Source organism: Canis aureus, chromosome 10 (genome assembly GCF_053574225.1).
Source record: "Canis aureus isolate CA01 chromosome 10, VMU_Caureus_v.1.0, whole genome shotgun sequence".
NCBI lineage: Eukaryota > Metazoa > Chordata > Mammalia > Carnivora > Canidae > Canis > Canis aureus.
Window position 1 is genome coordinate 21,674,262 of NC_135620.1, and position 12,257 is coordinate 21,686,518.

General features: G+C 37.6%; 1 protein-coding gene across 6 annotated transcripts in view; it reads right to left on the reverse strand.

Annotated features, from left to right (window-relative positions):
* Window positions 1–5,405: 5,405 nt before the first annotated feature.
* ACSL6 (acyl-CoA synthetase long chain family member 6) overlaps window positions 5,406–12,257 on the reverse strand; it is a 57,684-nt gene continuing 50,832 nt past the window's right edge. For all 6 annotated transcript variants that reach the window (XM_077911583.1, XM_077911581.1, XM_077911582.1 and 3 more), the window contains one exon: window positions 5,406–5,874. In XM_077911583.1, the coding sequence (XP_077767709.1) occupies window positions 5,737–5,874 (138 nt within the window). In that variant the 3' untranslated portion in view covers window positions 5,406–5,736. The remainder of the gene's footprint in view (window positions 5,875–12,257) is intronic.

The window sequence follows — 12,257 nt, forward strand, 5'->3', positions numbered from 1 at the left end:
CCTTCCATGCCCTACACCTAGAAATGGAAGAAACAATGAAAAAGGAAAGCAGCTTAAAGCAAAAGCTGATCTGTGCTTTGGTGACCCTATGCCCTACAGGTCTGTCTCACTCTACTGTGGGAGGTCTGGGTCCTTCCATGCCCTACACCTAGAAATGGAAGAAACAATGAAAAAAGAAAGCAGCTTAAAGCAAAAGCTGATCTGTGCTTTGGTGACCCTATGCCCTACAGGTCTGTCTCACTCTACTGATCTGCATTTACTGAAATGCCATCAAGTAAAGATTTATGGGAGTTGATGCATAGGGTTTCAAAACTGGAATGATTTCTTGAAACAAAAGAGGTCCTTGGAGATAATCTAGTTGCCTCTTCATTTTGCAGCTGAGAGAACCACAGCCTAGGGAGGAGGCTCCTTATGACAGATGATTGGCATAGGTGGTATGAATCTCTCTGGGCTTTTGGCTAGTGTGTTTGTCATGACCCTGTTCCTCCTAACACATAGCTGGGGAGGGGGTAGGGAGGACAAGGAAAGGAGTTTGAACCCCTTAGTAGCAAGGGAATGAAAGAGACTACAGACAGATTTGGTCTGTTTAAAACTTCACCCAGAACCAGCCTATAAAAGGGAAGATGTGTCCCTTACAAAAGGATGAGGTAGGGCAGACACATCTCAATTCAGTTATCTCTTTGTCTCCCCACATTCTGTCCCCAAATCCACAAATGCCAGTGCAAGTATCCAAGAGTGTTAAATTGAACCTCTCCCACTTCCCTTGGCACTCCTTCCATATCTACACTCAGAATTCTGTTATCACTGTTTCAGTTCAGTCATGTGATTGGTTTGACTAGGTTTGGAGCAGTTAATGCAGTTACTAATTTCCATGGGAAAACAAATTCCAAATTTTGAAGAGATTTCTCAAGAAAGTTTTTTTTGAAAACAGCCAGCTTGTGGCTTTAGGATTCCTTGGAGCCCAGAAGAAATCTTTCCGTAGGCTTTCTTATGGAGTGATCCAACCCACTGATCAGTTTTATTTGTGGTACTGTCCACAGGTTTCAAGGTGCAATTGAAAAACCAGTTTAGTTTTGCTTATTTGACAAGAATGAAACAAACAACCACAATGATAGATGAAATGTATTTTCAGGAAGTGCAATCATAATGGACATGAACATCATGCATGAATACATGAAAAAGAGCCAAGGGGATTTTTCATTAAATGGATATTTCTTGAGCATCCACTTATAGACCAGACCTTCTGCGCTGAGGCTACAATCTCAAGCTACTCAGTTGAGTGGGGGTGTGGCAGAGGGAATCTTCTAAGACAAAAGGATAGTTGAGCTGTTATAAGACCGGCATGATAGAAGTTAGCAGGGAGTTAAAAGGCTATGGCATTCTATGAAAAGGGGACCATATGTGCCATGTGGAGGCACAGAAAAGCGTGATGCTTTTAGGGGACTGCATAAAGTAGATGGTATGACTGGAGCCAAGGCTCCGTGGGGGAAGGGCAGGAGAAGATGCGAGGCCTTGTGCGCTGAACCAGGGAGTTTGAACTTCATCCTGAGAACTATGGGGAAGTCATTGAAGGAATACTAATCAGGAAAGCGGCATGACCAAATTTTCAATTTAGAAAGATCACACTGACTAAAATGTGGATGGTGAAATTTAAGAAAGCTGCGGTGGAAACGAGAAGACTAATTAAGAAAGGATGGTAATATTCCGGACCAGAGATGAGAGTTGCCCCAACTCTACTAACAGCTGTGAGAACGAAGGCGTGGGTGACAGCAAATATACAAAGAAAGAACCTGCGTCACTTAGCATGGCAGAATGGACCATTTTAAGAAAGTCTGACCATTAGCTTGGATATGGGTAGAAGACATTATAGAAATACTATTTCAGGGGCATCACAATGGAAAATTTGAATACAGTTATTCTTTCAAAAGTATAAAAATGACTTAAATCCAGGACACGTGATAAAAGCAAATGTGCAAAGCAAAGGAGAGCATCTCTGGGTGGGGACTGTAAATCTTTGGAGTTTGGGGATCCCTACAAAGGATGCAGAGTATGCTGACTAGTGTGAGAAAGCTGGACATAATATTTACCATCGGCACTATGATCAATGATGACTAATATACTAACATCAGGGGATTATGCTATATAAATATATAAAATAGTAATTATAAGCAACTTTGAGAAATGAAAAATCTTTATTTTTTACAAAAGTTTTCATAAATGCATTTTATATTTGATAGGCATGCTATTATAACAAAGCAACTAAAAATATAATTACAGTTAAGATACTTTAATGCGTATTTAAAAGGTAATATTTTAATCTCCTCAGTTTTTAGAAATTGAAAGTAGGATAAGCAATTCTTCAAAAAATATCAATTTCCTTCCCCAACTCCCACCCCATGCAATTGTTGCAATGACTTAATAAGGAAAATTAGTCAAATGAATGCCTAGAAGCCACTGTCAACCTCATCAAAACCTTTTCAGTTTGGGACAAGGTTTAGAAATGCTTATATTCCAGGTATTTATCTATTGCCTCTAGGTTATAACCATTCATTGTTCTAAGTCAAGAGTTCCTCATTTAGGGCTTTGTCCTCGCTTGAATGTTAATCCCATTCTTCCTGCCGTTAATTGTAGAATCACAGAAAGGACTGTGCCCATACTTAAAAAATTCAGACTATCAGGATTGTTTTCCTTTTCATGTTTATGCTTCCTTAAAATAAAAACAGGCAAGAAAATATAGCAACTTAGTTCAACATATAATTTATCAATTTATCAATATCAATGTATCAATCTTATATATGGTTATTCATTCTTTTTTTTCCTGAGATATTAAGCAAGTTTGTAAGCAATCTGTTTTCATGCAAAAAATACATTTTTCCATTGTTTACATTCATTTCATAGTATTTTGTATTCTAAATAATTATATCACTTTGTGCTTTATACATTTGGAAAATAAAGAATAATTCATTTTCTTTACTGCAGAAAAAATAAAAGATGATCAGTTCATTGATGGGTAATACAACCAAATTAAGTGCTACCTTCAAGTTGCTGAAACATTACCTGACTATAAAAATTGCAATGGGAAATTCTATTTTTCCTCATGCATCCAGTTTTACTTAAATTTAGAATGAAAGTTTGACTAGCATATATGAGGGAGACACGGTATGTTTATTCCTCGGACTTGTGAGTTTGTGAGTTCCTAAAATGTGGAACTAGACCTCCACACCATACCTCATTTTCTCTCACTGGAGGGGAATCACAATATAAAGATGTCTTTTATGGAAAAGGAAAAAAAATTGGCATATATTCTATTTTAAAAAATACACAGGATTAGTTTGTAAAATGTGAAAATTCCTAATTTATCTTACTAATTATATTATCAATTTACATTTGAATGAAAAACAGATAAAAGGCCAAAGAACATGTTTTCTATAATTGATCTCTGTTATACCTCTAGATTTATATCCAATCTGATGTCTACTGTATATGTGAACATGTTAAGGACATAACCTTTTCCCATATTCATTGAAGAGAAATACAAAAATTTCCCCCCAAAATGAAGTTGAGAAATCTGAAGCAAAAGGGATTTTTCCATTAACATATATTGTTTTATTTCTCCTTTATTAAAAAATTCAGCAGAGTTAAACAGAGGAATAGATAAATGTACCTGCAGTATATTTAGCGCCCACTGTCTACTTTTTTCAGCACATCTGCTGTAACCTATTTATTGGCCCAAGTGTGATGCTTTTCACACAGATCAGGAAGGCCAGAAGACACATGAAGATCTTTAAAGTGAGAAAAAGAAGAAATGCTTAAGCTGTCTATAATCAATCATATCTAACTACAGACAGTGAGGTATAAATAGAATCAATGTAAGTTTTAAATTATTTGCTTATGTTACATTGTCCAAAATCCTTTTGGAAACGAACAACAATTATGAAATTTTGGTTGAGTAGAAAGAAAATGGGAAGCAGCTTCATTTTTTTCAGATGTGAAGCTATTTGCCTTATTTAAAATAGTATGAGTAATTCAGGTAATGATTTTCTCTTTTAATTAGTCAGACACTAAACATAAAAAATTAGTGCCGTATAGACATGGCCTTGGACATTTTTTTAATTTGTTATTTTCAGAACTGCCTTTAAAAGTTAATATGCAAAGACTAGCACATATACTCAAAGTCAGATTTATAAGTGTAAGTAGAAGGTCTGCAGAAAGAATATGCCAAAGGAATATGTAAAAATTGGATAAATGCATCAAATGAAGGTGTGATCCATTTTTGCCAAGACTGAAATATAAGTGTATAATCACTTATTCAAATTCACCATCGGCCTGTGTGATAATGCTTTTTATTTTTTTTTTAACCAATAGCATTTATTTACAGCTTGGATTTGCTCCAGCAGAGAGGAACTTCTGGACTGTGAACACTACTCCCACGTCTGCTTGCAGAGTCCTGTCTCTATAGAAGAAAACACTTGTCTAGGGATAGTTCCTTCTGCAGATGCACAGTCTATAGCTTGGAACCTAACTGCTGTCCATGCTGGGCTTTAGTTATATGAAACTGTTGGCACTCAGGTGCAAGAAGTATCGAAATACATAATGCAAGAAAGGAGGTTTCCATGGTTAAGCTTAGAAGCCATTTAAAGATTTTATGAATGGAATTATACACTATGAGATATTTATCTATCTATGATGAACTTAAGTTTTCTAAGGGTATTTTGAAGAGGTTCTTCAAAATTAAGTTGTTGAAAAACTATTTTCTTTGGAAATAACATCGCCTCTTCCCATTGTTCAGGACTATAGCCATATTGGGTTTTCCAGGCCTGGCATGGACTTATTGAGAATGGAAGGCCTGAAGAACCCAGCAAGGAACATAGGTACATTAATTGCTGCCTATCCTGAGAAATACTTCTGGGTTTCTTTTCCCAAGTCTTCCCCAAAGGTCTATTCATTGTACAGTCGACAGACATCTTTTAGAATTCATGTGTAAGAAGTCCATGGATATACACATAGTATCCTTGAAGTCATACTTTTTTTTTTCTGGGTAGTTCCTGAATATTTTAATGAGCTTAATAAATGAAAAAATGTATTGAAAGATCACTGTAAAATGTTATTGTAAATAAGACATTTGTTTCAAGAATATCTGACTTTGCATTTTTCATGAATAAAAGTATAAATGAGAGGGAAAACTTGTTTACACCAGTAAGAATTGTCATGTATAAGGAATCTGAAGTTATGTAGAATGTGCATTCATTATGTCTCGTTTTAGCATGATTGTGTACACATGGTTTTAATTTTTTAAGTCTGATTTAACTGTGATTCTGACAGTTATTGAATGAGGTAGTCCACATTGCCTAGATAGTTGCTGTATCTGGTTACTATTCCACAAATAATTAAGTACAATATATCAGTTATATTTTTCCTTTATGTTTAATAGGAGTTCTGTGAACATTGAGAATATATTACTTTTAGTGGTACACAGTCCTTGAGAAAAGTCTTGATTTTTACATTGCCATTTGTGATATTTTTAGCAGCTTGTTACAATATCATTTTAATAAAAATAAAGTGTACTCAGTGATGATAGAGAAAATATTGTTAAAGACCTCTTGGGACAGGAAAAGGCTCAATCATAAGGTCACGTGCTTATTCGTTTTCGGCTGCATCATTCTGATTCATTACTTTCAAGAGTAACTATAATATTGCTACACAGTCCATTATACTGAGAAGAACTTTCCTTGAACTTCACATGGAGATTGAGTAAAGCTCTTCTATTTGTTTTTTGAAGTACTCTCTCAGCTCAGGTCTCTTAGCCTTTAGTGTTGGTGTCAGCAAGCCATTCTGAACTGAGAACATGTCAGAGTGGATGTGAATGGCTTTAACCTAAAAACCAAATGCAGAATATGTCTTTATCAGGAATATAACATAGCATTTATAGCACACATGATAAAAGTAAACAGGCATACAAGAATAGATATATTGATACAAAAACACTATGCTCATTTAAAAAGTCAAAATTATGTTAATAACATTTCAACCTATTTAACACATCTGCAAGCCACCTCTTTCCCTTCCTATTTCTTCATTTAGCCAGTCAACAGAAATGAACTGGCTGCTTATTCTGTGCCAGGCTGAGGACACAAAGAAGAATCATGAGTGTCCTTGCCCTTAATGGGTGCACACTGGCATCCAGCAGGGCAGGCACAGAGTGACAGGTGCCAAACGCACCAGTGGGGGCGAAGGAGGAGTGGTCAGGGAAGCCTTCCCAAAGTAGATGAATGTTAAAGAATGAGTGAGAGTTAACCAGCAAAGGAGGCAAGGTGGGTGGTGGAGGGCATTCTAGGCAGAAGCAACCCCAACAACAAAGCTATGGGAGTGAGAAAGGAAATCTAAGTGGTTTCTGGATGTAGCTATATGAAGTAGGAGGAAAAGGGGGTAAGAGATACAGCTGAAGTGGGTAATATGACAGTTTATAGAGGAGCCCCAACTTCGTGCTAGAGTCAGTAGGAAGGCACTAAAGGTTTTTAGAGATGGCACTGATATGGCTGAATATACATTTTAGAAAGACCTCTCCAAGAGAAATGTGAAAATGGTTTTTGAGAACATGAAGGTAAGAAACAGGGAAACCAATCTGAGGGATCTAGTCAATCCATGGGAGACAAGATAAGGACCTAACTATGCTTAGAGCAGTGACAGAGACAGACACAAGCAAGCAGCTCGAAGAACCATTCAGTGGGCAAGAGGTAGTAAAGAGGAAAGCAGCCTCCAGGACTCCCGGATTTCTGATCTGGATGGATACATGAGGGGTGATGCAATTCACAGGACGAATATAAAGTCTTGGGGGGACATGATGAGTCTATACTTAAAAAAAAAAAAAAAAAAGTCCTGCCATGGCATTTTATCATATCTACTGGGAGGAGGCATGCATGGAGGGATTAGGTTTAGAGTTGCATACTTTCTATTCCTATGAGACAGATCCTAGGCCTCCTTGTGCAAAGTCCCTTTGCATTGCTGAATTAGGGCCAGAGACAGGTGAACTAACTAGGAGGGCCTGGGTAGACTTGTACCACGTAATGTTCCATCAAGGGTCACTGACAGTTCCATGATAATTTTGTGATCTGGGCTTGAGCTTAATCCTTGAATGATACTGCTTCCAAGAAATTGTGTCCTGACTGATAGCTGGGTCTAAATTAAGTGATTCTTATTAAGATAATAGACCCAAATCATTAGATAGCAAATAGGGTTATGAATTGCTGCGGTAGACTTTCTAATAAAAATTTTTTATCACAGTTCTAAAAAATAAAATTGTCATGGACCTGAAGCACAGACACACAATGGGACTACAAATACCATTTGCTAAACATTCATGTCATTTGTCCTTACATGCATGTTATTCAAAGTCCAAAATGAAATTTTGAAACTGAAACAACAAACCTCTCAGAATCTTGTGGAAGAGAAGCCCAGCAAGAAGTGTACCAAATCCTAAGTGCTCCCTAGGTTTGTACCGCTGACCCTTGAACAACAATGGGGTTAGGGTAGCTGACCCCCTGCACAAATGAAAATTCATGTTTAACTTTTGACCCCCCAAAACCTAACTATTAATAGCCTATACTGATTGGAAGCTTTATCGATGACATAAATGGTTGGTTAACACATATTTTATATGTTACACATATTATACACCATATTCTTACAATGAGGTAAGCTAAAGAAAAGAAAATGTTAGAAAGAAAATCATAAGAAAAAAAGAAAAAAAAACATAAGGAAGAGAAAACACATTTACAGTACTATACTATATTTATTGGAAGAAAAAAAAGCCACATCTAAGTGGACCCCTCCAGTTCAAACTTGTGTTGTTCAATGGTCGACTGTCATAGACATTTAGAAAATTAATTCAAAACATATATGTTAAATACACATATACGTTCATTTGTTGTTTTCTGTAATTGACATTTATTGAGCAACTCCTTTGTATTAGGTATGTGTCAGGCATTAGGGATAAAAGAATAATAAGACACAGTTACTAGCCACATGAATTTATAATCTAATGATAAATACTGCTATATGACATTGTGGTGACAGTATGATATTGCTACTATAGGGACAAGCACAGAGAAGGCCACCTTTCTCAGGCAGAATCGGTTGCCCTGCCAATACCCAATCTTGACTTTTTCCATGCTAATGAAACTCTAATTTTGTTTGGGGCCAAAAGCATCTAAGTCAACCATGACAATCACCTTCCCTAATTTCCCAGCCACCCTGGCATCTAGGGGACAGCCATGAGATCTATTTTTGGCTAGTGAGAAAGGAAACTTTTTGCTTTCCTAATAAAAGGTTCAGCCATAGCCATCTCCACCACTCTCCTTTTTTCCTTCCTTAAATATGGACAATGTCTAAAGCTGTAGAAGCCACCCTATGATAAGTCAACATACCAAGAAAGGAGAGTGGAAAGACAGGTAGAGCCTAGGTCTCTGAGGACCTGCACCTTCCTTGGACCACCTATCATCACTCTTATGTGAGAAAAAATACAAAAACACACCCAAGTGTTTAAGACATTGTGGCTTTTCTGTTAGAGCTGAATGCATTTCTGATATAGCACCCAACCCAGACTTGGGGAGGGTTCATTGAAAAGAGATGCCTGAGTTGACTCTGAAGGATAAGTCAGCTTTAGCCCAATGAAGATAGCAAGGGGAAAAAGGAGTGGTTGCTACGTAGCCCAAGGAAAGTAGGGTGCTCTAGGTAGAAGCTACAGGTGCCAAAGCACATTTGGGGCATTCCATGTGTAGGCTGAAGCAAATGATACAGGTGGAGAAGAAGAAGACAATCGGGCTGGAGAGATACACTAGGGCCAAGTTATAAAGGTTAATACACCAAAGAAGGGAGTTTGGACATGATTCTTTCAACAGTTTTAAGGAGTGAGAGAAAGAATGGCTCTTTAGAAAAACTATTGTGCTAATGGTGGACTGAAGTGAGGTAAAAGTGGAAACTGTAAGACCAGCCAAAAGGCAAGAATAAGAGTGACCTGGGCTATAAAAGTTGGCTGTGGAGATAAAAACAGATTTTGAGGAGAGAAAGGACAGGACTTGCAATTTACTTGGGTAAGTGGTAAAGAAAGAGAAATAATAATGACTCTAGGTTTCTGCTTGAGAAGAAAAACTGGAGGAACGAGATAATTCTTTGGAGGAGGGAAGATCAAGTATTTGTGTTAAAGTCTGGAATGCTTCTGAGACAACCAAGTGGTTTTTGGATACTGGATATCAGTTATCAGTATGTAGGACAGAGCAGCAGCCTGGGCTTGAGACAGAGGAGCGACATGATGAGTAGAAAGGAATTGGAGTGTGGGTTACAAAAGCCAGGAGAACAAAAATGAGAGGTCACTCTGTTAGATGCTACTGTCATATAAGAACTGTTCCTTAGGGATGGGGGTGGCTCAGGGGTTGAGCTTCTGCCTGCAGCTCAGGGCGTGATCCCAGGTCCAGGGATTGAGTCCCTCATCAGGCTCCTAGCGAGAAGCCTGCTTCTCCCTCTATGTCTCTGCCTCTCTCTCTGTCTCTCATGAATAAATAAATTAAATCTTAAAAAAAAAAAAAAAGAACTGTTCATAAAATCGGGCACAATCAGGAAATGACTTATTTCAAAAATCAATTTATGTACCACCTCAATACCCTTAGGATAGCTATTATCCAAAAAAACAGAAAGTAACAGATGTGGAGAAATTTGAACCTTTGCACACCGTTGATGGGAATATAAAATGGTGTGGTCACTGTGGAAAACAATATGGAAGTTGCTCAAAAAATAGAAAATAGAATTACCACATGACCCAGCAATTCCACTCCTGGGTATATACCCAAAAGAATTGAAAGCAAGATATGGAAAAGCTACTGGTACATCCACATCCATAGCAGCATTATTCATAGTAGCTAAAACATGGAAGCAATCCAAATGTCCCCTGACAGATAGATAAGCAAAATGTGGTTATAGGCATACAGTGGAATATTATTTGCTCTAAAAAGGAAGGAAGTTCTGATATGTGCTACAAAATTATGCTAAGTGAAATAAGCCAGTCACAAAAAGATAAATATGGTATGATTCCACTTATATGAAGTACTTAGAATAATCAAAGTCATAGAGACAGAAAGTAAAATGGTGGTTGCCAGAGGCTAGGGTAGTGTGGGAAAAATTGGGAGTTATTGTTTAACAGGTAGTTTCGGTTTTACAAGATGAGAAGAGTTATGGAGATGGATGGTAGTGATGACTGTACATTACAAATATATCTAATAGTACTAGACTTGTACACTTAAAACGGGTAAGCTGTTAAATCTTATGTGTATATTACCACAATAAAAAAAAGAAAAAAGAAAAAAATTCAGTGTATGCAAATAGTTGCAAAATGTTGAGTATGTCCATGATTGTTTTCAAAATCTCTGATGTTAACAGTCCTGTGTCCTGGGAGGTGGGCCTTTTGAGATGGCAAAGAATTCTTTGCTGAGAAAACTGCATTATTCAGATAGAAAACTCAATATACAAGGAAGACTCCTAAAACAGCTATACTATCAATTTCCTAAAAATCCTTAAAGAAAAATTCTCACAACTTCTGGCATTTTTAAACCCATGCTTGTAATTTAAAAATGTGAAAGTTTTCAAATGAGCACAACATTAATAAATCAGGTTCACTCTGATTCTTAGATTTTGTTCCGATGAAGGACTCACTTTGCTCTAAAAGAACAACACTTTAAGGGATTTGAGTGTGTAAGGGAGAGTTGAGGAGGGAATGTTAGGCTAAAACTAGAGCTAGCATGATAGGTAGCTGCCTCAACTTTACTTCACACACAAGGGATTTCTACTTCACACACAAGGGATTAAAATAGCTGGAAATCTGAGGCTCTTGGCTAAAAAGAGGTACTGTCAAATGTTTCAAAATTAGTTAAGTTTCTTGTAAAAAAATGTTTTGTTTGAAAATTCAGTGTTCTTGATATTCAAAGAAGCAAGGATTTGGTAAGGAATAGGACTGCCCTTTTTTGGACCCTCTGAAATATTCTTTCTTTCCTAATTTGTTCTTATTAAACACAAACCATTCTATTTAAACAAAACTCACTGGAAACTGGTCCCAAGGGAGACATTCACAGACACAGTACACTGAGAAGTAGGGGTTCTGCTAGGGGTGGTGTGGTGGTGGAGGTGGATGTAGATAGGTGGGGATGGGATGAAGTTGGGGAGAAGCAGAGGTGGAGTGGAGGAGGAGGGATGAAGTGAGGTGGTTGGGTTGGGAGGGGGAATAGAAGCTCTGGTTCAAGTCCCTATCCGACTGGCACAGCAGTGCTCTGATGTTTGCATGAGCTGGTCTTTTCAGATAAGACACCATCTAAGTTGTGCTGCTTAAAGAAATTTGGAAATCACCACGTGACAACAAAACTAATTAGCTTGAAGAAAATATGAACACAATCTGAATCAAACTTAATCTTAGATACTGTGAATTAACTTAGTAACTAACTCATGTTTATTATCGTAGTTTCCTTAACTTTTTTTTTTAATTCTCTTCTGATAGAAATGGTATCATGTAAAGACTTTGGGTAAGTGCAAATGATCTCTCCAACCTTCTTTTGTAAATGAATAAAACAATATAATTTTAAAAGGAGGAGCAAATGCCAAGATATATAATATCTGCGGTATCTGTGCAGCCTGGGTTTCAACTCATCTGAGCACCTCACAGCTGGTGCAGAACACTGTAACTGGGATGAGATATATGTTCAGTATAGGGACTTAGGGTGAGCACCTCTGAAAATTTAGAAGCTACAGACAATAAACAACAGGGAAGATAAATCTCATAGGGAGAGCTATGTAATGCTATTTAGATGCTTAGTAGACAATAAAAGAAAATGCCCTGATTTTAGGAATAAGGGACTGAACCAAGGGGTAGATTTCACAGCAAGCCTAAAGGCTGACTGGGGCATTTGCATTTGGCGTGGCTCACTACAAAATAGTCTCAGTTTGAGGAGAGGGAGTATCAATCCCTAAATACAACTTTACAGGAAGCCAAGGCATTTGGCACCCAGCTTATCTTTAACACTCTTAGTGAGTGCATTAGAGTGGCTCTGCTGCCAGGCTGCCAGTCCCTGCTCCAGTCTGACCTACAGCTCTGGGTCTGTTTGAATTCTTCCAGGAAAATACCTATAGATACAGCCTGAGTGGCTAAAAATCTAGTCAGTAAGTGGGGGGAAAATGAATCAAACCAGTTCTTTAATACCGACCTTAACTGTGGGTCCCAA